At 35.4% G+C, this 27123-nt stretch overlaps 1 protein-coding gene across 5 annotated transcripts in view; it reads left to right on the forward strand.

The window, feature by feature from the left end:
• The window catches only part of Mp (collagen XV/XVIII-type protein multiplexin), a 423852-nt gene that overhangs the window by 374874 nt on the left and 21855 nt on the right, over window positions 1-27123 (forward strand). For 4 of the 5 annotated variants that reach the window (XM_074179083.1, XM_074179085.1, XM_074179084.1 and 1 more), the window contains 2 exons: window positions 12418-12661; window positions 20270-20338. In XM_074179083.1, coding sequence (XP_074035184.1) covers window positions 12418-12661; window positions 20270-20338 — 313 coding nt within the window. The remainder of the gene's footprint in view (window positions 1-12417; window positions 12662-20269; window positions 20339-27123) is intronic. The other variant, XM_074179086.1, reaches the window with a different exon arrangement.

Below are 27123 nucleotides of genomic sequence, written 5' to 3' on the forward strand. Positions count from 1 at the left end.
TGTATCGCAAATTGAGTCAACACCACTAGCAAGCCACAATACTGGATTTGAATTTCTCTTCAACAATTCAAATACATTGCCGAAACCTATCTGCAAGAACTCATTGATCTGAAAATGATGAGAAAATACTCCAAGCGATTCACGTTCTTCAGAGTTTTTTTTTCCTACATATTACAATTTACGAAAAGTAGATAGTCTAGAACTTTTGGAAAGACAATTTTCTGCGTGCAATACCAATATACAGGCCGTTTCTTTCATCATGTGGTAACATTGCTTTATTCTAAACCGTAACAGATACGAAGACAATTAAATGGAAAATAAATATAGTTCAAAAACTAAACTAACTAAAACTGAAAAGCTAAAAATATTTTTTTCGAATAAGCTTAAAACAATAACAAACGGCAAATACTAGTATTATTGTGAAAAAAGCGACGGGCGCTTGATATACAAAAAATGTGGCACAAAGCGCCCACTCTCTTTTCACAATAATACTAGTATTTTTCGTTCGTTATTGTTTTAAGCTTATTTAAAAAATATATTTTCAACTTTTCAGTTCGATAATCTTCAAAAACATGTTTTGTAGTTTTTAAACTATATTTACTTTTCATTTTTCAGTTTTGTCTGCTATGAAAGCGTGTTTTTCAGTTTTTTCAAACTATATTCATTTTATCCAAACTTTGGGATCAATCAGCTCTATATTGTTAAGAAAAATGACCAATAATATTTCCGGTTACGTACAGAGCCATCTGTCCGCTAATAGTTCAAGCAATAATGTTGATATATCAAGGAGGTTACATACAGTGCCATCTGCCCGCGAATATATCAAGCAATAATGTCGATGATTCTGTCAAATACAGATCTCGAGCTTAACAGTTACAAGCAAACTGACAAACAAACAAACATACATACAGGTGAAGCTAATATAAAGCGTGTGGAAAAGGTAACTGGACAATACAATGGAGAAAAAAAATTCACGAGGACTCTCGCTCCCCTCGAGTTATACGGAGAAAACCAAAAATGATGTTTTTCGTTTTTTCACAATGGAATTGCTATTTCATAGAATATCAAATAATGAGAAAAAATTATTGTATTTGAAATATACTTTGACGATGTAATAATGAATATTCGATAAAACGTTTCATGTTAACATGGCCAAAATCAACAATTTTTTCGATACGGGCCTGTCTTTTTTATTATTGAGGGATCGCACGTTGAAACGTTACAGCATCGATGAACTGATGAACTGACATTTCTTTTTCATGAATTATGTATTCTGCCACACCTTGTATACACTGACGCCATGTTTTTTCTCTTCAATCTGATTCTTCATTCATCATCATCAATATATCATTTTTGCGCGTCCAATATTTTCATCTACATTTTTCATTTTTATTATACAGCCACTCTTCGAATATGTTCGATACTCAATTCATCCTTTCCAGTTTTAATTCATCACTTTGAATCGTCGATGACAGTCGACAAAACAACCATCATAAATATCAAAAATTGGCCATTATTTCCAAGATCCCACCTAGGTGTCGAGGCTAAGGACAAAGCCTACCACGCCCATGACGTGGGTTCAATTCTCATACCAATCGCTGAGGGGTCAGGCGGAGTCTCAAGGGAGCCCGCGCTCTTTGAATCTTTCCGATACTCACTCCATCCTTCTCTGCATCGATTACGTCATACATTTTGGGTCAAAACCCGCCTTATCCATCTACTGGCATGAGCCAATCGATATGCCGACATCCTCAGCAATTTCTCTAAAAGTGATTCGACGATTCTTTGCAACAATTTTCTTCACCTTCTCAATATTTTCATCGGTTCTTGATGTGTTGGGGCATCCAGAGCGAGCGTCAGTAGATATATAAGGTTCGTCTGGGATCAGAGATATGTCATTCAATGCGTGAGAGAGAGAGCCGAATATGGCATCTTGGAAATCAATGTGACTTATGGGATCGCAATTTGTTAACATAATTTCTGATTTCTTATCACCCGAAGACGATTGTGGATACTAATAATCGAAACGTCGTGACATAACTTGGTTTGGAATCTTTTATTTTCAGTTTTAATTTCTTTTTGATGGTATTTTATAAATTTTTGTTCATTTTCAGATTGTATTAATATTTCAATTTTTTTAAATTCTTTTATTTCTTGGCTGTTGCTTGTATGTTATTTCTTTGTAATTTCAGTTTTTTGTTCAATAAAATTGTTATTTATCGGTTATTATTTCAAATTTTTACAAATTCTTTCAGGGATTTCAAATCAATTTATTACACAAAGGAAGTCCGAACTGATGAAATATATAGATTTTCCTTGAGAATGTTATCTGGTAGATGATGTTACATTGATTACCAATCTTAATGGCAATCTCCTTGGGGTGGAATTGTTGGTCAACAACAAATCCTTGAATATCAACGATTGCTAGTCTCATGACGTGAAACTTTCAACTAATGAAAAACTTTGAATTATTTCCACTTTTTACCAATTTCGCTTAGTGGGAGGTGTTCAATGACACTGTCGTGCACGATGATGCAATAGGCTCGTGTATTTTGGGGAAATCCTTCAGATGCTTCGATTTCAAGCTCCACATCAACACTGGAACTTTTGATGCTTTCGTCTCTCCTAGAACAATCGATTAAAAAAAGAGATTTTTGTGTGAAGTAGGCGGTATTGATAAGAAGGTTATGTTGATTAGTCATTTTGTAGCTAAGACCGAATTATGCGTAGTTGAAATAGGCTTGAAAAAAATTCATTTTCGCAAAATTCAGATGCATATTTACTGTAGGTTGATGTTCACCAATTAAAGTCAAAGTTATATTGGTGATATCTAAATAGTCGAATATTGTAGGATCATTGTTGAATTTAGTGAAATCACGATCTTTTTGGAAACATACAATCACATTGCGAGGGTTTTCAAGAAACGAGGAAGTCTTGACGGCCCATATTTCATATTTGGCACCTTGTAAGAGTAGGCAGTATATGGAGTTCCCATTTTCTGAACGGTCTGAAAATAGAAGTGTCAGCTTGAATAGCTTTTAAAAGTTGCAATTCAATTTGAATTGGAAAAGATTAGTTTAACCTTGAGTTCAATATTTTCAATGTTCATTTCAACTTCTGTCTTCGATGTTACTATACCAGAAGTCTCATATCTATTTTGAAACAGTTGCTATCATATGCAGCTCGTACTATTCGAATGGTGTGTTTGCGTAGAAAACACACTGACAATCATTGAAAATATTCAAGAAATATTCAATGGGTATGAGTGTGTTGAACGTTGTAGATGCAGTTTGAATGATGTCGATGCTCTTGGGATATGTCCATCATGAGATAGCCAAGTGCTTGATATTTTCATCGGTGTAGGTGAGGAAGCATCTGACAGTACTAGCAATTTCAACTTCCAATTCTGCTTCTAATTCTTTATCATTCTACTTTACCAATAATATTGATTTCAATGACATCATTATTAAGAAAAGATTTGATAACCAGGTATTAGGTCCGCCATTCTACCTTTTGTTTTTCGGAAAATGTTGAACACTTGAATGGAAAACATGATAGCCAATAGATTCCAAAAATAATGTATTCTCCGTTGACAGTTGTTGTTGACGCTGTTTGAAGGTGTTGATGAAAACTGAAGTGGGGTTTGGTGATTTATTGTTATAGATAGTTAACACGCTTCAATTCCAAACTAACTATCATTTCTTCTTTTCGAAAATCAATCAGTCCAAAATATTGGTCGAGTACATTCATATGAGGAATGTATAGATAAATAAGATATTTGGGAGTTTCGTCAATTGCGTAATCAAAATCAACATCAATGGCGAATTCGTATATCGTATGAGACGATGTGTAGTTGTAGAAGGCTCCAAATGTAATGTTGCTATCTATGTGTATGGTACGTACTTTAATGATATCCACAGGTAGATCTGATGCGTAACTCAAGTTGGGCTTGAGAAGAGTAGACGAAAACTCCAAAATGTGAGCCAAGCTATTTGCAGGTCGGAAATCAATCGAGTGTTTCAAACATCGTTTTCGTAATGATATAATTTCGTGCTTTCTTCAATGTTCGGTATACTGTTGAACAAATGAAAACTTAACAAAGCTGAACTGTATTCGGAATCGGAATCGAATTGAATGAGTGGATTGAAATCGATGGAGAGTGTCGAAGAACGACTCGTTAGGGTTAATATCATAGGCATACATTTCCTACATGTACACACCTCAAATGATGATTATAAACAACAAAATTTTCAATCATTCATTCGTACAACAACAACATTCTCTTTGTGAGCTAATAGGACCCTTTTTGTAATGATGCCGAAACTGATGTAGGTGGTACCTCATGTTGATAATGGATGAAATATGGTAAACCAAATTTGAAAAGCGGATCGATTTTGGTAGTCCTTTGGTTTTCTATGCCGAACATCCAATAATTCCCAAGGTTCAGCATTCTCGATCAAATAGTGAAACGATAGAGTTTTCAATTCAGCGTCAGTTAAGTCCAGCAAAGATTTAGTTTTGAGAATTTTCACTTGCATTATGAATTATAAACTGTAGGCTCAGATATCCGCAAATACTCTGATTGAAATTCTGATACCGATCATTGTTATATGTAATCGTTATACCCCTTTGAAAATATCATACCAATTTCATTGGAGGTTTGAGATTACCGAAACTATCGAAATATTGTACAGCATTTCCGTTTTAATTGATAGCTACCCAGTAAGTGCCTGCATTCAATTGAGAATCCAAGTACAATACATCACATTCTTGCTGCCATGGACCACAAGTTGGCAACGCATCACACATGAAGACACCACGAAAATGTGGTATTTTCAATTGATGGGCACATTTTTGAACTTCCGAATCATATAATGCTCTATGGGGTAGCATCAGTGTGAGTTTTTTTTGCTTTCTCAAATAAAAACTTCGCCCTTTGCGTTGATGTTTTCCTTTCAGAAACAGGCGAAATCCCCGAGTTGTTTTACGGAAGCGCAGGCTCTCCCTGCCAACGAACCCAAAGCTGAAAGACCTGCAAATATGGGTATGAGTAGTAGGATTCCTCTAGATTTTGCTTCGAACGGAATAACACTGTGTGTATGCATTTTCTTACGTCCTTCAGCTTCATGGACGGCCATTTTGCTGCCTTTAGAACCGATACCACCGATTCCATTACGTTAATTGTCGTGGACTTCCAGTTTTTGATTACATTTTGCAAAATGCTGCGTTGAAATGATTTCACACTTCCCGTTTCTAACTTGGACTTCATCACTCCGATGACGAATAGAGCGCTCGACTTCTCGCCAAGTGTTGCGTCTTTGAATTTCAATCGTTGCCACGCTGTTTTTCGAAAGCTTCATCAGCTCGATGCCTAGCTTCAAGTAACGTATCTTGCGAATATGCCAAATCATGCTGTTTACAAACCGAGTGTGATGGATCAATACCAGGATCACCTCGTGCGAGACGTTCCTGTAGTTTCATACCACGATCGCAATACTGATAACCAGGAAAGTGTGATTCGAATGGTAGCTTATTGAATAGCGTGTTGACGATACTTCATCCGTGATAAGTCAACATAAGGAATGCTACATTATATCAGTGTGTGCCACATTTTCATCATGACTATCGGCAAGTTTAGGCGTAGCTCCGATAGGAAACGAAAGCATCCTACAACATCATCAGTAGGCACTGGTTGAGGTTTGCAATGTTGATTTTGATAATTCGAAATTGTGTAATGTGGAAAGACCTCCGAAAGCATCAGATGCAGTCAAGAGTACGTGGATGGAGTTAAGAAAAACCTCACTACTTCCATAAAAAGAAACATGACTAACTTTGATTTGAAAATGATTGAGTACATGATGAAAGTGCGCAATCATATGAAAAATGATGTCAACACACTCATCAAAAATTAGGGCAATAAGTTGGATACTGAATTCTATGCAAAAATTCAAACAGTTGATGCCAACCTCTTTCAAAGGACTCAACATGTTACAGAACAGTTCCAAAAGTTGCATGAAAAATTCAACCGTATCGAAAGGTTTGAAAGAACTCACCGATTTGGTTCAGGAAAAGAATGCCAAAATTTTGCAATCTATGAAGCAAACTGATATTTTGATCAAGAAAATAGATGGAAAGTTGAAGAATTTCGATCTAACGTCGAATCGCAAATATCTACATTAGGTGTGAATGTTGACAAGTTGGAGTTCGTCATCAACAAAAAATCTTCAGAACATTCCTCCTATGTTATGCACAGTTATGGCTTTCGAAGACGAGATTTCACTTGTCGTGAACTTCATAAACAAATTTTCCTCGACGCCGTCGGGGAACTGGATCATTTATGGCAAATAGATTTGGCTGAGATGAGATCGTACGCTCACCAATATCGAAATTTCAAATCTAGTTGTCATAGATTTTTTTTTCGAAATTAGTGTGGACTCGACCACTGAAATCGAAAACGGGAAAAGAAATCACCAAAACATAGGGAACGTTTCCCAAAAAAAAATCTACAAACCTATGAAGGAACAGAATTTCACAACAATAAATTTCAAACTTTGATGAGAACTCATGGAATGAATCACTACAATATGTACAGCATCACTAAGGCTTCTATGGCTAAACGTACCAGTAGGACGTTGAAAAAATAACTTGAAATATTTCAGTTTTAATGGCACCTACAAATGGTTGAATGTCTTACCTGAAATCACAAAATCCTACAATGATACGCGACAACTCAAAGACGAGCATACAACCTTCGAAAGTCAACAAAACCAACGAAAAAAAATTTTTAAATCAACATACACCCATCTGAAAAGAGCTGGACCAAGAAAATTCAAAGTCGACAATGTTGTGCAAATCATCAAGGTGAAACACGTTTTCAACAAGGGTTACACACTCAATTGGACTACGGAATCATTCAAAATTATTAAAGTCAACATTAATAACCCCGCCACCCTCTGCTTTCGATGGAGAAGAATTGCAAAAAACTGCAAATCCTGATATATATCTCGTGGAGAAAGTGTTGAGGAATGAAGGTAAAAAAAATACGTTGAATAGTTAGGTTTGTAGAACGAACACAACAGTTGGGTCGAAAACGTCGATTGTGTATAGAATCTTTTGGAAAACAAGCACACTGACATTGTATTGGAAAGGCATTTTGTAAAGAAATATTTGTGTGTTCAACACACACAATATCTGAAAGTCACCACGTGATCTGAAGTTATGAGAGCGCATGCAAACACAGATGGATATTCAGTTTAAAAGAAAATTTCGTTCGATGTCAGTGGTTATGATGGAGTGTTCGATCGTGCAAGTAGTGATATCGAACCAACTCTCAATGCTATTGATCGAGCATTAGACTCAGCTAATATTCGACTACGATACTATCCTAACCAGCACAAAAGAAGTGACGTTGCCTGACAGCGATGATGATAGTAATATGAATCAAGCGTCGAATATGTATGAGAATGCAATTTAATTTAAATATGATAATGGTTTTGATGCGACATTGAATAGGTATGAAAATAAAGCCCAAAGTGAAAATTCGTTGCTACAAAATTCGATGTGGTCCAACGGAAGATTTTAGTATCTGTGTGATCCTGAAACAAAAAATCAGAAAAAAATATTGATTTCTTCATAGGCGACATCGATGGTTACCCAGACGAGTTCGGATCAAGTTGCGGCGATATGGTGAAAGTCACTCATTTCATTAAAAGTGACGTCAAACGAGTGGAAATCTTCAAAGGTGACGTCGATATGGAGCTGTATGAGCAAGATGTCAACCTGATTCTCATAACTTACATGGGTGTAGTGTCGTATTGCCATGTTAGACTCTTTGAATTCTTGTGAATATTATCATAATGTATTCGATATGGTAAAGCTATGGCTATGTGAAAATAAGACAATTTTATCCCATACAGAAATAATGAATGGATTTTGTCAAACATCGTCCGTAGGCAATATGTATGCAAACGCCTTGCGGGAATATTTATTTCATTGAAGTGATCAAATTTTGTCAGCTTTGTTGAATGAATGATACAATGAACTTTGCTTCTCCACTTGAAATCTTTCCAAAATAAAACACATACATATTAGAGTGTAAGTAAAATGGAATGAAATATGTGCATATGTGCAAATATGTGAAAATAAGTACATTGAATACAATAAGAAAAAATGAATTAATGTGTATAAATTGAAATGAATGAATATACATGGAAACACATGAAAGTCAACATGGTAACATATATAAAAAATGAAGAATATTTACTCTTGTAGAAATGAAAAAATGGAAGCTAACAACTCAACTGAAGCTATAATGTCCCCATGGAGGCGTGTCAAACAAACCTGGGAAAATTGTTCGCTTATCATCGTGCGGACTTAACCCAATTTCACTTTTGTTTGAAGGTGATTGACAATGTTTCATGATGAATTTCACTAGTTCGGACTTCCATTGTCTAATATATAAAATGATGTGGAATTCCTGAAACAACTAAAAAAAAAAGAATTAAAAATGAATAGCTATAAATAACAATTATATTAAGCAAAAAAACCTGAAATGAAATAATAGTGAAATAAAATACAAGTAAAAATGAAACAAATGAACAAAAAATTTAAGAAATACGAAATGAAAATAAAGATAAAAGTAAAAAGTTAAGAGATTTCAAGCCAAGTTAGTTCATGACGTTTTTATTGTTAGTATGCACACTCGTCTTCGGGTCATCACCCGAAGACGATTGTGGATACTACATCTATTTACTTTTACTTCTTCTTTTCAGTTGTTTCAGGGATTTCAAATCATTTTCTATATCAGATAATGGAAGTCCGAACTAGTGAAATCCAATTTTACTTTGTTCATTGTGGAACACATCATGGGCGAAGGAACGGATTGTTTGCTGGCTTACGCTTTTTTCTTTTTTTATTTTTTTTCAAACAATCACCATAATCATCGAACGTGATTTTATTCTCCACATAGCATTTTTGACTCCTTTTTGACTTTTTTGTTTTTGTCAAAATTTTCCAACTCCCGATCCAATCGTTCTTCACTGTAATCTTTTCTTATTAAACTTTTCTCTCATTTTCAATATCATCATCAGTTATAATCAAATCATAGATGTATATTTGGGATCGTAGGCCAAAATGAGTTATAATTTTTCTATTTGCTTCATCCTTCATCAGACCTATGACTTTATCGCTCAGTCGCGGTATCTCATAAACATTATCTGAAATATAGACAGATGTTTCGAATTTTTCCAATTTTGGTAGGAGTAAAACGCGGTATATGTCGTCACAAGAAATTTCTTATGTAAAAGAGTCATTGTTGGTGTACCTACATCAAATTGAAGTTTGTCACTCCCAACTTTGATAACATAAAATTATAGTGAAAATCATGAATTACGATTTTGGATGAATCCAGAATACTCATACCAAGATATAGTAGTTTATTGAACTTTAATTCGACCTTTTTCATCTCGACGGCTACCAGGTTCTTATCAAAAACTGTTCGTTGGTAAAATCGGGGAGATGCAACCAAATTTTTCACCCCATAACGGCCTTCATATTCTCGCACCAATTTGACGATGTGGTGGTTCCAGATGTTCTTCATCGTTTTGCCTAAGGCGAGTATACAACTTGATATGGAATCGAAGCCAAGCTGATTGTTTGTATTTCAACATTTTATGTATTTTTTTTCAATCTGAGTGCGTGTTCGAGAGCCTGTTTGAAATTTCGTTAATGTAACGTATTTGTTTCCTTTTTGTGTAATATCATCATCAATTTTGGTAATTTTGATTGGGTGGGACTCAATGTTCTGGGCAAAATGGAAAGTATTTATGTAGATCATGTAGTGTGTCGGGATATTCTAAATCGACTTGAAAAACATATCCGTCAGGATTGTCGTCAGGTATTTGTGTCACGTCGATGTTGGTGTCGTCCACCCAAATAAAGCCGTCATACGGTAGAAGCTCGCAAATGGCTTTTCCATACAAGTCATTTACGTTTAGATAAAAAAGGTATTTGGACGGTTTCGTAGTTCCACAATTTGTCATATATTCATTGTTTGCTTCACTATATCTATTAGAGCATATCGATATTCCTTCCCTTATAGCGTTCTCTACAAACATTAGCATATGTGTATTCTTCAAGACGCATAATTTGCAACCAATATATTTGAGCATACAATCACACGTATAGCCCGGCAACATAAAATACCACGCAGGATCTAGAGAGTACGTTTGTGTGGATAGTTCTGGAAAATTCCCGAAAACATCTGCAAGCGGAAGAATATTGGTTTTCTTATACAAGTCGCTATATTCTCCAAGAGTTTCCATGTTGAATTTTCGCCAAACGTTTTCAGCGTGAGTATAGTCATTGTGTGGGTGGGTTAAGATCTTGTGTTTTCAGCACTGGGCTGAAATGAGGGTTTGAGAAAGTTCGTGTTACGTTAACTTTTGCTGGGAAAAGAGCACTATTCTCCAGGAAGAGCACATTTCCACCTCATGTTCATTTATCGTTACCTATGATGGAATAATTTTACTTAAAGCCCACCCGCTGTCTTTTTCCTGAAAATCGCTCAATTCATTTCTTTCCGTTTCTGCATCCACGATGGTAATAGGTGTACTAAAATACTTGCGATCAACTATCTCAGATTCGTTTCATTTTTCCAAAAAATCACCAGAAAGTCTACAATTAATTTTCTTTTAAAATATTGTAATTTTTTTGTAGCAACCTAAATGAGCTTTAGAAAAAAATATTTATGTCCTTACGTCTCAAATTCAAAACGAGTCCTGCTTAAATTCTAGATTCAAAATAGAATTTACCAATAACCACTTCACTGAACGCTTGAAGCCAGAACAAGAATGATCTTTATCAAATTGCCTAACTAATCGAATTAGTTTAGAGGGGGGAGAACGGTGCTTCTTGTTTTGTTAAAAATAACACACTAATCGTGTTGTATACGTTATCATGGACACACTGTATACGTACCAATCAGGTCTCAAACAGATTTTGATCAGGTCTCGAACAGGTATTGATCAAATCTTGAAAAGGTATTGATATTCTTAGCAGTTTGAGCCGTTACCGTACAATTTTTTTATAAACGAAACACCCTGTATAAACGATGTATTTCAAGGCACTCTGTAGATGGTTAGCGAAACGCGATCTACGGTGACCGTCATTGTTTCTTCTAACTCAACGGTCATGTTAGAGACCACGTATTATATTGCATTTTTGAGACATATTTCTCATCTTTGAAACGGAACAGCTCCGTCTACTTACTACCTACTACCAAATACGTCACAAAGGATACCATATAGGCGAGGCTAGACTGGCCCTTTCAGCAAAAAACACCCTCTATAACCCCAAAGGAGTTACCTAGGCCCATTCGCCACTTCTGCGGCCACCTCTTCTAATATACGCAAACGAGGTTGCTCAAGATGTTAAGTCATTCGATTGTCTTCTCTCTCACCCCAGGATCGTTCATTAAGGCCTTTTTGGCACTTCTCTCTCTTCGTTGTCGATGACCACACCTTTCTACAAAAAGTAATAGGGGTGCACAAATGCACAAAACTTACGTCATTCCATTGTTCTTGGGGTACATTTGAGCTTTTTTTCTGCAACCCTTCACGTACCTACGTCACGTGCAGTGGTTAGATAAATAAATGTTTTTGAGCATATTGCCGAACACGCAATATACTTCCAACTTGTATGCCTCTCACCAACAAACTGAACAGCTGAAAAAACTATGAACAAATGTCGAGAAAAATGTTTGAAAGTGGTTGACCATGTTTCATGGTGCATTTCATTAGTTCGGACTTCCATTGTCTAACATGATATAAAATGATTTGAAATCCGTGAAAGAATCAGTAAAATAAAAAGATTAGCTAAAAAATAACAATTATAATGAACAAGAAAACTGAAATTACAATGAAATAATATAGAAACAACAATTGAAAATCAACCAATTAACAAGAAATGAAAATTGAAAATTGAAAGATTTCAAATCAAGTTACTTCACAACTTCGAGTGGTTCAACCTATCCGCTCTCTCCTTTTACTCCTCCACCGGTTAGCAGGAGCTGACAGTTTGACGAGAGTTGGCCGTTTTCCGCTTCATTATCTGTTTCTATATGTTGCGTTTCTCTACGCTAACTTGGCTAAATGCGTTATTGGGCAACATATATGTTGATGAGTCCAATATACTCTGCTATTCTCGGGAATATCGACGTATATAGAGGTCGTTTCAAGGTCAAAAGTGATGGAGGAGGTTCCAAAATCGGCTCATTCCAACTACTGATTGAAAATTATCTCAGTTCTTCTGGAGAATATTCAGTGACTACTTTTTTCATAAGGAAAATCCAATATTTTCAGTGACATCAATAAGAAACAATCTTATGCGAATACTGAACCTAATTGTATCACATTTCAGCCAAAAGGAGACAAAGGTGATCGTGGGGATAGAGGGCAAGAAGGTAGTCCGGGTCGTGACGGAAATCCCGGCCCTCCTGGTCCTCCTGGGCCGACATCGGCTGATGAAATGACGAGATACATTCCAGTACCAGGTCCTCCTGGTCCACCAGGTCCTCCGGGAGTTCCAGGGTTATCTATAACGGGGCCGAAAGGCGAGCCCGGCAGTCCAGGATTCGCAGATGTGGTACAGTACAGCCGTCCAGGTGAGTTGACTTAATTTTCGAAATGGGTAAGAAGTTGAAGAATGTTTCGACATATTGAATCATATTCAATTAGAAAAATAATAAATTCTGTTGCATAAAAAATGGCACTCACTTTGAAAATACAAAGTTGTTACTTCACCTTTGATGCGTACTTCAGCACTTATCCTTGCAGAAATACGTCAGTAATGTATAAAAACAAACTAGATGGATATCCAAAGTTAAATTAGAAAATGAATGGGCATACACTAACCATGATAATAAATCATGCCAAATAAAATGCCAAAGGAAAATATGGCGTTGAATATTTTGGTGCATCTGAGGTATATACAGGGTCCTGCAACAGTGGCGCGGTGTTCCATATCTCTATATAGGAAGCAGATAGGAATCTAATTTTCTATAATATTACCTTATTGCTCGAGCTCGACAAAATAAAAATATTGGCGGTCACACAGGGTGTTCGATTTTGCTTCGTCAAATGGATTTCGCTTTGAAAAAATGACCATTTTTCGAAAGAAATGCTCATTTAAGAAAAACTATTGAACTTAGCCATAGGGAATACTTAATGAAATTTCTAGAGGTTTCGTTGGCGCTTCTTATGGATCAATAATATACAGGGTGTTCCATTTAATCTAAGGAAGATTTTGCAAATTTTCATTTACAATAATTGGCAAGCGGTTTTTCATACCCTGTATATCACAGGTTGATTTCAGATATATCGTTTGAGAGAGTTACCAATGTAGAATATTCGACCAAAAAAAAATTTCAACTGGACTTGGCACCACTTTATAATTTCAAATATTCTGAGTGACGAATATTGGAAAAAAAAACCTGTCATGCTAGATATCTCGAAAACCGTCAATATTTTCGAAGTGCAGATATACATAAAGTTTATTTTATTTTCTATGAAGAAACCGAAAAAGCGATAAAAAATATAGGTTGCCATTTAAAAAGATACAGTTGGGATCCGCCCAGAAAAAATCGAACACCCTGTGTGACCGCCAATATTTTTATTTTGTCGAGCTCGAGCAATAAGGTAATATTATAGAAAATTAGATTCCTATCTGCTTCCTATATAGAGATATGGAACACCGCGCCACTGTTGCAGGACCCTGTATATGTCGTATATGCGATATGTAATGAATTGTGAATTGTTTTATTGTTCAAATTGTTCTGACTTTCACTCATATGTATTTCAGCTTTAGTTGTTTCCTCAGCGAGAATAGTTGTATTATTATGAACCCTAACATGACCCTCTCAGATAACATGTATAAGGTATTGTAATGAAGTTGCACTGCTTTTAGTTTTGTAAAAATGACTACATGAAACGTATTTATTCAATAACATAAAAGATAGAAATGAGAAATAGTAATTCAGTGTCTGTTCAGTTTGAATGCTTGTAAACTTTTACTTGTTCTTCTTGTCGACCCCAGGGTTGTGTCTGTCATCCGGGAGGGAAGTGACTATACAGGGTAAACGCCTGAACATGGCCCCCACCTTGAAAGACCTGGCTTTCAATGTTCTCTATTGGGAGTCGACATATTCTGTTGAAGGATCTCTTGACCATTCCAGTTGAAGTCCGAATGTTTGCCACGCGGTTGATACCATACTTGCCTGGATGCACTGCCTCGATTCTCCCAAGCTTCCATACCATGGGTGGTTGGTTCTCCTCTTTCATCAACACGATAGTTCCCGTCTCTAATTGTTGTTGGGACGTTTTCCAATTGAGCCTTTGGTGAACTTCGGAAATAAACTCTTCGCTACATCTTTCCCAAAAATGTTAGGTGATTCGCTGCTTCATTTCATATGATGACAATTTGTTCTGTGGTACGGTTCCCAAATCTGCATTTGGTACTCCAATGAGTGATCTTTCGATTACGAAGTGTGCCGGAGTAAGAGGTAAAGGAGTTGATGTATTAGTGGAAAATGGTGTGAGTGGACGAGAATTTACTATTGCCTCGATTTGCGTTAATAAAGAATAAAGTTCTTTAAAAGTGAGGTGAGCATTTCTCATAACTCGTTTCATATGATATTTTATGGATTCCAAAGTGCGGAGAGAATGGCGGAATGAATTTCCATTCAATACCTTCTATTGAGAATGATTCTGTTAATTGAACTTTGTGGGATTGAATAAACTTACCCAACTCGGCTAGTTCAGAACTGACGGAGACGAAATTCTTTCCGTCATGAGAAAATATTCCCCGAGTTTTGCCTCTTCGCGCTACAAACCTAAGAAGGGGTAAAATAAATGAATCTTTCGTTAGGTCGCAAACTAACTCTAGATGTATTGCTTTCGTCACGAAACAAATGAATAGACTGACGTAGCATTTAGAAAGTTTTGAAGCACGACCTTTCTTATTTTTGATCATGAGTGGTCCGGCATAATCTACTCCGCAGATGTAAAATGGCGGCTGAAGTTCCAATCTCTCACTTGGTAAGTTTCCCAAAATGGGTCGGCGGATTATTTCTGAAACATTTTATACATTGGCGCATAGTTATTCTTGCGATGGAGCTGCCCGAGGTGGACCAGAAAGTTTCTCTAATGGAATACAACAATTGTTGTGGACCGGCATGTAACACCCTTTTATGCTCATCATTGAACAATAACTTTGTGAAGTGGTGTTTGTGTGAGAGTATAATCAGAAACCTTTTAGAAAAGAGGTATTTGGAATTGGATATTCTTCCTTCAACCCTGATGATTTTCTCCTCGTCAAGAAAAGGATTGAGAGAGAGGATGTTACTTCTTGATTCAAGTGACATTTTAGTTTTCAATTTCTTAAGTTCATTGGGAAATGATTCACGTTGCGCTAATTTAATGAGTTAATTACGTGCCGCCTTGAGATTATTCAGAGTTATGGGTAGTGTTTGCTTTTCACGTATTCCGTTTGCATTGTTTACGAACTAAAGAATCTAAGCCATACACTTTTCGAGTCTATTTAGTTTTGTTTGCAATATGAAATTAACTTACAATTCTCTTCAATTCAGGAAGGTCTTCGATATCATCTGGGCTTTTTCCAGGTCACTCATTTTCGCTTCGCATGAGCCAGGAAGGGCCATGCCACCAGAGCAAACATGATACTAACCTTGCTGGGTTTACGCCTCTTGATTTTATCGATACTGCATATGTGTATTTCCGATACGCAGTTCGCTACAAATAACTTTAGTTGGTTTGGTGGCGTTTTGAGCCAACCCAACACTATAGTAGATTCCGTCCAGAAATTTCTCCTGTCAAATTTTGTATCCAACGCATCCGAGACCTTTTCCCCTAGCCTCGAAAGCCTTAGCGCACCGTTTAACTCTGATCTAGGTATTGTAATAACGTGTAGTGGTGCCACTTTGGCCTTTGAGCACAACAAGTTGACGTGAATGCCGTCATCTTGATCAACTGATCTCATATTGTATATGTTAGCACCATAACCACTTTGAGATGCGTCCCAAAAACCATGCATTTCTACTCGTTTCGTATTTTTGCAAAAAACGTGCCTATCAATTTGTACATGATTTAAAGAAGAAATTTCTGCTTTGAATTCGTTCCGGAACGACTCGAGATTCATAGGGAGGTGCACATCTCAGTCTAACTTTTCTAACCATAGTTTTTGCATGATGATTTTTGATTTCATTGTAACTGGCTGAGGAGGCCAAGTGGATCGAAAATTGTGGAAATGCAGGAGATAATTGTTCGTTTTGTAGCATTTTTGTTGTCTGGTTGTCACCTCACAAACCACAAGAGGAGACTGAATCATCTGTCGATAACAAATAAGACAGATGGGTATCCACGGCTAAGCTAACAGTGGAGACGGGAGTGGGTTAACCAAATTAGCAAATTTCAAATAGATCTTGATGGGCGCCGGGTAAATTCAATCCTCCAGATACCCTAAGTGAGTCACAATATCAATAACTAACCAATTCTGTTCTGTTTAAAATATGTTTTTTCGTTAACCAGCTGTCGCACCCCTACGAACGACAACCCTCAGAAGTCGAAACTTGTGCGAGCCAAGGATTAACGAGGTCTTACCTTTTAACGTGTGATTCCTAACACGGGTTGGACGGTAGCAAGTGAAGATCGATCGTTCAGAGTAGGGCTTGAACCACCGACCAACACGGCAGTCAATTCGAGTGAGTGAACAAAACACCCACGCCGAACGGCTTGGCTACCGACTGACTGGCTGAATTAATATTGGAAATAAAAGATAAAGATCTCCCATATGATTTATTCAGTAAACCTAACTTACATGGATTAACCGATAACGCTTCTAAGACAACAATGCCATATACACACTACTACGCGATGTTCAAATGTCAATACAAGAGGTCACTGAGCGCGGTGTATATAACCACAAATTCAATCAGTTATAAATTATGGTAGTAACGACGTTCAAAAGAAAACTACAATACGTCAAGTAAAACTACCACGAAAATTGAGTAGGTGTGGCGAAATAGTAAATACTAGTATTGGAAGGTAAGACGTCGCGTGAGCTCAGGCGTAGGCGCATCGGTGTCAACAAGCAATTGTAAAAGGAAGACAACACCTCAATTTGCGTTTTACAAATGAAACCAAACACGTTGCCAACTAGCGGTGAATTCAGCCAGAAAGGCAATCACTATATCAACAGGTAACAATAAACAAAAAGGCAAACAATTATTCAAATAACTCAGTATTACACAAATATTTAAATAAACCAATTTTAACCTGCATGCTCCTTTTGGGCCACCCGGTATATGGTGTTAGGCTACCCCGTAGTTCGACGGAGGTGGATGACCCTGTAGTACGGCGTAGATAGATCACGCTGTAGCACCGCAAAGATAGATCACCCTGTAGCACCACCAAGATAGATCACCCTGTAAGGCACAACAAGATGTACGAATAATGGATCACCAAATAGGACCCCAAAGGTAGCTGAACACCTCCAAGTCCGGGGAGTTTGGCAACAAGGTGTTTTACACCCCAGAAAAAAAAACCATACGAAAGGAAATTCTCAATCAGAATCAGATAAAACCAAAGTGAAATTCAACCCCATTCAATAGGGACTAGTTGACTAATCGATACCCTTGGTATATTTTCATTAAGAAAAGTAGCAAGATAATAAGAGTATATTTTTGGGTGCCCTGTATAACCATATAACCCGAAAAAAAATCAAGAAAATTGAATAAGTGTTGAAACCTGTCTTCAAAACTAATATTCAGTTGAATTACAACGATGGAATCGAAAATTACTAAAATAATTAAAAACACATTTAATTTTCTATACGTTTCTTCGTGTGCGGTGCTCTGCACGGAAGTTCTACTGGGACTTGATGAGTGACTAAGGGCCTTTTGTTTCTTATGAATCCAGGGACGAGAAACGAAGGTTGTAGAATTGAAGAGATGATACCATAGCTAAGATCACATGAGAGATGCGATAGTGATTCGGACATACCTGATTTCGGAAATCCTTCCACCTGGCAAAATGAGTTCGGTAACCACCTCAAATCCTCAAAAGAGTTTAAGTTTCAGACTGCAAATATCCACACCAAAATGACCAATCAGTCTTCCACTATACAATCCTGACTTGTAGAAATAATCCCCGTGAAGGATGGCAAAAATACAACCATATATATCCTACAAATCAGTCAGATGGTACCCTTGAACTCTCAACCAAGCTCAACGAAGGTCAACACCGAAATCCAAGAGACTGCCACATCTGACAGCTATCCAGTTGTTGCCACAGTGTGTCCAATCTACGGTGCAAGCACCAAGGGGGCGCTATGCACAACATCATGAATCTATCAATTCCTCCACAGCCACTCGAGATATCATCAACAAGTCCATGACCCATTAACAAGTCCATGACCCATCAACACTCCTCCTCCCTGACTGTCCAACCTGAAAATATATAGTTCATTTTCCACACACTCAATTGATGATGTCGTGAATGGATCATATACCTGAATATCGATTTCGAAATTTCATCGCCTAGACAGTCAAACTATCAGAACACATGTGTTTTGAAGATATGCGATCGATCTGTTTCATTTTCGGTGTCCCACCCTGTATATGATATAATCGTTCGAACAAACATAAAATGCATATGAAATAAGAAAAATCGTACTTACTAGAAAAAATAAGTGGTTATTATAAAATTCCTTTATATAGATAATTTGAAAAACATTTAGTCAATTGATTTATTCAAGAATATCTCTGTTCGACACTTTTTTTCTTAAAAAGTTGACTAGAAACTATGTAGAACAAATTATTTTTGCTGACGGAAGAGCTGCGTTCATTTGCTCAGCAATACATGAACAAACATATAGAGACAGCTTTCTCAGTTGAGAAAGTAATTAACTATAATGTTATTTATCGCCTGTTATGTTTATCTCTTTAGGTTATTGAAATTTTTTTTTTTGGTTGATCACTGTTGTGTTTCTCTTCATCTCTGCTGTTAGTGAGCAAACCTTAGTACAAACTAATTTTTGTTAATCAATAATAATTTCAGTCCTATTTGAAACATATTCTTAATAATTTAAAAGGATTCGTAACTGTTTTATTTTGTATATTTCTTCCTTACTTGAGGTTGCAGTTGATAACAGGGGAATAGTGGATTGAAGATCCTCGAACTTATCTCTCGAATATATATATATATATATATATATATATATATATATATATATATATATATATATATATATATATATATATATATATATATATATATATATACACATTATTGTTGAAAACATATTGAAATAGAAAAGCATAAAATAGAATGAATTAATGGAATTGACTCAACATATTCTCAAATCAGGAAGCGAAGTTTTTGAATAGAGGGTGATGTGAGTTTCCTTTTTTATTTTTCGAAATGAATGTTTAAATATCACTATGGTTGTTCAACTAAATGTCTCGCTGTTATCAACTGAATCCTCAAGTGAAAATCGATCGTATAGCCTCGCGGCTTGAACCAAAGGTTCACATATCGGTCGATTGAGTGAGTAGGGCGAGCGACGTGAACCCTCAACTCATCTGGTTACCGTCCCTACCGATTTGTACGGACGATAAAATGAATACTGGAAACTAGGCTAGATATCCTACAAATTAAAAAACCAGCACCTATCTATGAGGGTACATCAGTCGAAATCCTTTCACAATCGCTCGTCAACTTCTTACATCCATCATTTGTTTCGAAAAACTACTTGTGAAACTTCAGATCCTGGTACAAATCATCATCGCAGCGTAAGGCACGAATCATCACGACACCGCAATGACAAGATGCTACTGCGCATGCGGACATAGAACTCGCGTCACACTTCTACTCTTGCATTAACCGATAAGAAATGTGAGGTGTTGTTTATATATATTCAAAGATAATCCACTTGATATATTCTTCAATTATATAACCGTATGGAAAATATAAGAGCCAAGAAACTATGCCACATGATGATGACTGATTGACAGACAATTTTCTGTCAACTCTTATTTTTTACCAACCTCTTTTTCGAATTGAAGTGTTGCCAACTAATTCTGAATAAATAATAACTATACATGATAATATTAAATATCGAGATGGTAGGGAGAAATCAACGAAAACTAGTGCTCACTTTTTTGAATTGCTTTATTTGTTGAATGCTACATTCGAAGGCGTGAAAAGCAGCTTGGAAGAACTCAAAGCTTTGAGAGAATTGAAAGAACTGAAAGATCTGAAAACAGGTATGTTTGATTATAATAAGTTACTTGCATGTTTAAATGTGTATTGTTCGTATTTCGGAAGTCAATAAAACCATTACAGTGACATTTGTATTCCTGAATTCCGAATATTCATATACTGCGTAATTTTCATTTTCAATTCTTTTAAATTCTACATAATATTCTAATAATATTTCCTAACATTGCTTGTGGCATGTACTTTCATAAACATGAAGATTGGTTATATTCAAAAGTTAGCACGAGTATTTACTCTCACGCCATAATATTTCGTATGTAGTAATCCATTTTTGGACTATACTATACCTAGAAGCGATACTTTTTGGACGTATCGGGAATGTAACGTTGTCAAAATTGATTCTAGATATTTCTTCCGTCAAATCGTCTATACTTTTTGAGTGGAACTTTGAGTGTATTTTCGAAATACAGAGTGAAAAAAATCCCCAAACTACTATATCATAGAGAAGATATCAATAATCTATCGATGTATTCAGTGGCTTGGTAGTATTTGCCAAACCCTTGTAATAGCCTACTTATTTCACAGAAATAGTACGCTAAAGAATGAGATAATATCCGTAGTTTCATTGAAAATGTTTAATATTTTAGGAGATCAGATTTTTTTCATTCTTTAATTTCATTACCTGTATTTTGGAAACAGTTCATTTTCTGAGATTACATTTGCAGAATATTGATGAACGAATGGAAGGAATTCATAATATATTTAGTAATCCTCACACCTTTATAAAAATAATATTTGTTTTCCCACTTCCAGATCTACCAAAATACTAACGAATGACGCACAAGTTTGTTTGCTAACTACATTTCACACAAAAATTGAGTTTGATGAACGGAATTGCAAATATATCTCTCGGTCTATTATTGAAAATATTGATGAAATTTTGTATAAATCCCATAATGGAGTATTTCTACCGAATAAGCTACTAGTCTGGGCTTTAAGTTTAGATTCGTGTTAAATGGACATATACTTTCAGTAAAATCAAGTGATTAGGGTCATTCGATTCAGAATATTGTTTAGATCATTGTGAAAAAAAGTAAATTAGTTCATAAAGAATTCTAAAATTTATGAACAATTAAAGACCCTAAAAAGCACTGTTCGGTTTTGTTGTTTATAGTTCGTAAACCATAAATATTTTTGAATTTTGAAAAAAAGATCCTTGAAGAAAAGGAAATTTATTTATAAAGTGAACCGAAGAATTTAAAAAATGTATGTAAAATATAAACACCATAGAGAACTGATTCCCGTTGTAATGTTTCATTGAAGTTAATTTTTCAATATTCTAGACTATTGTTAATTATTAAAATTTTTTAAAACGTCCTTCACCGTTCAGAGTGAAATAAATATTTGAATAATTACAGTAAAATTTTTTTCGATTTGTGAAGCCCTTCCTAGATACATACAAAAGATGATTGATTGCATGATAAAAGTTCTGAAAATTTTAATACTTTGTTTATAATAATTTTTCAAAGTAAACAACAAAAGAAAAAACAATAATGTTTTGAATTTTTTTTTTCATTTATCATCATTTTTTCATTTTTATGTCAATAAGAGACATTTGGTTTATAAAACAAATAATTTTTATCTTCATTTGTTTATAAATTTCTTATAAACAAATGTTCTATTTCAATATTTTTGAAAATTTTTTGTACTACTCCATAAAGAGCTGTCAATTATGATTTGAAAAAAATATATTTTCAATAATAATATTTGATTGTTTATAATCGTTTTTTTATATATCTACTGTTTAAATTATTAGTTGAGACATTTTATTCTTCTTTAAAATCATAACCAACAGTTCTCTACAGAATAACAATTTCATTGTTTATTAACTTAACAAGTTGTTGTAAACAAATTCTCAATTTGGCTTTATTTTTTTCTTGAAAGTTGTAAAAATTACAAAAACAACCACGAGCATAAAAATATCGGGGTTTTTCAACTTTTCAGGCTCACAGCTCAGTAAATAATGCGAATTTAAATATTGAACTTCAGAGCAATTTTGTTGAACTATAAATTATCTTACAGTTTCAGTTGGTTTTTTGTTAATTTGTTCATTTTTTTATGAGCTGTTAATGAATTTCACCAATACATCTCCGAAAAGTTCATAGATTGTTTGTTTTCTTCCTATTTCCACATGATTTTATACTGTTATTTTTTTACAAATCATTACAATGCACCCAGATTTATGATATTCAAATTTTTTTGACTTTTGTTAAGAATTTTGTACGTTATAATATGCAGCTGTTTCTCCACAGGTCGTCTTTTGTCTAATCCTTCTAACCTGATTTATCCTACTACCTTTATCGAAAACATAGGTTACAGTTTATACTTGTTTCGTCTGGAAACGTGATTCATCTTCTATTAAACAGTTACCAAGTACAGTTTAGTGTCGAAATCCCGTGAAATATATCAACGTACACGCAAAGTCACTTCTTGAAAAATATATTTTATATATTTTTTCAGGCTCACAGCTCAGTAAATAATGCGAATTTAAATAATGAACTTCAGAGCAATTTTGTTAAACTATAAATTATCTTACAGTTTCAGTTGGTTTTTTGTTAATTTGTTCATTTTTTTATGAGCTGTTAATGAATTTCACCAATACATCTCCGAAAAGTTCATAGATTGTTTGTTTTCTTCCTATTTCCACATGATTTTATACTGTTATTTTTTTACAAATCATTACAATGCACCCAGATTTATGATATTCATATTTTTTTGGCTTTTGTTAAGAATTTTGTACGTTATAATATGCAGCTGTTTCTCCACAGGTCGTCTTTTGTCTAATCCTTCTAACCTGATTTATCCTACTACCTTTATCGAAAACATAGGTTACAGTTTATACTTGTTTCGTCTGGAAACGTGATTCATCTTCTATTAAACAGTTACCAAGTACAGTTTAGTGTCGAAATCCCGTGAAATATATCAACGTACACGCAAAGTCACTTTTTGAAAAATATATTTTCATTACAAACTGTGAACATTCGAAATTACAGAGATTTTGACTGTATGAAATCTAGCAACTGGCTCATTTATAAATAGAGTTGAGTCTTCAGGTCGATTCGGCAACATCAGCATAAAATGGCATCAGCGATGCTGGATAAGTTCTTCTCCCTTAAGGTGGTACGATGTAATTCCTCCCCTCACAGATTCAACTTCGGAGGATTACTGAGGAAGTTGAATATTCTGCAACGCTATGGATTCCTGGGGGCACCTTCTGGAAGGCGGATTGATGTCTCTAATTTTCTTGTATCTGTATCTGTAGAGTAGGGAGGGTGAGTGTAAGCCCACGCACTTAGGCCACATGTGACCCATTGTACATCCTCCCGAGGAGTTGTCCACCTAGGTCGTCGTCCATCCTGTCCTTTCCAGGAAGGTGGACAGGTCGCTGGGATACATCTCCTTTATATCGGCAGGTGTAGGCCAAGACTCGCCGAACACACACTCTCTTATTGACGATAACTCCGGGCACTCGCACAGGACATGCCTGACAGTCTCATCTTCCTGTTCACACATCCTGCATAGAGGTGTGTCCACTAGCCCCATATTATGTAGGTGTTTCCTTAGCTGACAATTTTTTTTTCTTGTATATTATATACGCTAGTAGAACTGCTGAAATCCCATAAACTATAATTGTCCAAGCACTAGGTGTATAGTTTATACAGTTTTCTTGAAGTGCAGGGCAGTTTTCTATGAACCCTGTTCTGATTTCATGCAGCTCATCCAAGTTTACATTGTTCAGGTGATGGCTCATGTTAAACTTTTCTCTTGGAATTTCTTGTATATCTGAATCGGGAAACAGAATGAGTTGGCTTTGGGTATCGATCTGCTGATAACTGATGATAATGTCTTGATTTGTCGCTATCTGGCTAGTATTTAGAAAGTCGACTAGGTATGAACCTTCGACTTTGATGGCTTCTTCTTGCTGGTGACATTTTATTATAACTGTTTCTTCGGTAGGTAAAAGTCCAATCCATTGGTTTGACTCTTTTAATCGTTTGAATATTGGTTGATTGATTTCCAACCGCATCTTTTGGCATGTGGCATGGTCCTCAATGTTCATCAGTTGGATTTCGCAGGGATTTTTGGCTCCAATTTTCAATAGTTCGATTGGGTCACAGATGTAGAATAATGGAATTACTTTCATACAAGGGTTGCCCATAAATGATTAGTACAATTCGTTTTTCAAAAGGTATTTATTTTCTAGAATGATTGCCTTAAAATGACTCTCAGTTGGTATAGGAATTGAGTAGAGATGGTGGAGGTTCAGTTCTATGGGGTGTGTTATAGGTATGCGAAGGACGTATGTTATTTTGTTACTCAGTAGGTAACAATCTACCTTTATCAATTTTGCAATGACTATAATATTCTCAAGCCTGATTTCAACTGATAGTTGATTTTTCTTCAATCTATTTTGAACAGTAGTTATTTCCCGTAAAAGGTCTTTGGTTTTCATGATACTTGGATGCATCATTCCGATTTTTGCAAAAGATATTGAGTTTTCAAAGTCTTATGAAATAAAGTTGATAATTTTGAACATATTAATTAGTTGATTCTTTATGTCTTCAATAAAATTTGAATTTTCTCGATAAACTTTGTTTTTGACTATTTCAGAAATTTGATTGCTTGTACTGTATTCATGTGAGGATTTCTGAAATACTGTAGACACAACAAATGGGTCATTTCTTATCAAGTATGGGAAACATTTTAGAGCAATTTTGGGATCGGTAAATGACTTTGTGGAACCAGAGTTGATCAAAATTTCAATATTGTATTCTGGAAAAACAATATATGACAATTCACTAGAGTTTTACGAGTTGAATGAAATTATTTGCGGGTTTTTCAATTTTTTCGAGGCTCCTAATGACTATTTATATTTTCATTTTCTGTTTTTTCTGCATTGTTGATCATTTGAATTTGACATTCTGGGTTAATTTCTTGAAATTCGTCATATTCATTATATTGGTCACTATCAATGTATTGATCAGTATCAGTATCAATACATTGATTATGTTGATCAGTAACAACTTGTTGTCAAGCACATTTGTTTCAGTATTGAATAATTCTTCGCTTACAAAATTTCTTGGTCCGCGATTTTGAAAATATGACTGTTATGCAGTATTAGGATTTCTTGATGATATATTCACTGAATTAGGTTGAGTTCGAGTATTTCTCTTAGACGTACTCATTGAAGAAAGTCTTGGTTGGGATTCATGTTTTGGTTCAAATGCATTAACATTTTTTGGTTTGAATACTTGTGCATTTGTAAAATATTGTTGTGGATGACTTCTAGGTATTTGCTGTATTTGAACTGATTGTGATGAAAAAATCATTTGTTCACGAGAAAAGTTATTGGGAGTGTTCTAGTTGGAGTTATTATCATATCTTTGAATAGGTTTTTGAGGTAAATTGGTAGGTCTTTGAGGTTGATGCATCCTTTCAATTGGGTTAGATTTTGTACTGTTTTCATCAGAAACATTTTGAAAATAATGTACATTTTCTTCTTGTATGACATACTGTAATGCTTCGTCGAGTGAATCTTCATGCATGTAATTATAGTACCTGAAGGTTTTTTGAACCCTGACAAAAACGTTTTGAGAGCAAAATTTTGGTATGAACTCCTTTTAAGTTCTTTAGCAGCATCTGTAGTTCCATGAACGTCAACAAAACTGCAAAGCAAATTCAAGATATTGAGGCATCTATCGTAAAAAACTTTGAGCATTTTCATGATTGTCCCATCATTACTCTCTATTGAGGCAAACTTCATCTCGTTGATCAGAAAAATTTCTAGTAAGAATATCTTTCAAATCTTTCCATTCCTGTTAACTGATGTTTTGGCATTGCCCTTCAATTTTGAAACAATGAAATTTGCCAAAAAACTATTCTGGGAGTTATTGGGGTTTGCATTGTCGTGAAACTGAGTTGAAATTGATTCGCTAACTGAAAGGAATCTTATGAGGTCATTAGGGTTACCATCAAATTCAGGAATGCAGTTGAGGTATTCTGCCCTAAACTAGATTCATTATCATTGATTGATTATTAGGTGGATTTATAGAATTGGTTGTATGTGTATGGCTGGTTTGGCTAGAACTAGGAGATAAAAGTAAATGTGAGTCAGTTGAAGGCCAATTTAAATTCAAATTTTCAAGATTGTTGATTAAATCATCAAAAGACATCAACAATTGTACTGACAAAAGTATGGAAGCGACTGTGTGCATGTTTCGTACTGATCCTTCTATAAGGTCGACGACTGGTTAAGCGATTTTGTCTTTTCCGGGATGTTGCTCCTTGCAAATTCGGGCTATGTTGGTCCCAAATTTTGAAGATACGCTCCTTGATAGGCTGTGTGTGGGTTTGCGATAGACTGGGTATTCTTGTAGTTGAGGAGTCACTCCGAAACAGAAAGTCAAAACAGCGATGCACCAAGTTGATATCAGTTCGAAAATCAGTTAATCGTTGAAACGAAAATTGCACGAACGATTCGAAACAATTCTGATAATCCTACCACGACTGCGCCAAAATATCAACGTACACACAAAGTAACTTTTTACAAAATATATTTTTATTACAAACTGTGAAAATTCGAAATAACGGAGATGTTGATTGTATGAAATCTAGAACAGACTAATTTATAAATGGAGTTGAGTCATCAGGTCGACTCAGCAACATCAGCATGAAATGGCGTCAGCGATACTGGATAAGCTCTTCTCCCTTGATGTGTTACGATGTAGTTCGTGGCGTATTGTTTTTTTTTATTTTTAATAAACTTCAATTG

The sequence above is a fragment of the Leptinotarsa decemlineata genome, unplaced genomic scaffold, assembly GCF_025532065.1.
Source record: "Leptinotarsa decemlineata unplaced genomic scaffold, Ldec_3_MD MMD2_tig00004307_RagTag_RagTag, whole genome shotgun sequence".
Taxonomy (NCBI): domain Eukaryota; kingdom Metazoa; phylum Arthropoda; class Insecta; order Coleoptera; family Chrysomelidae; genus Leptinotarsa; species Leptinotarsa decemlineata.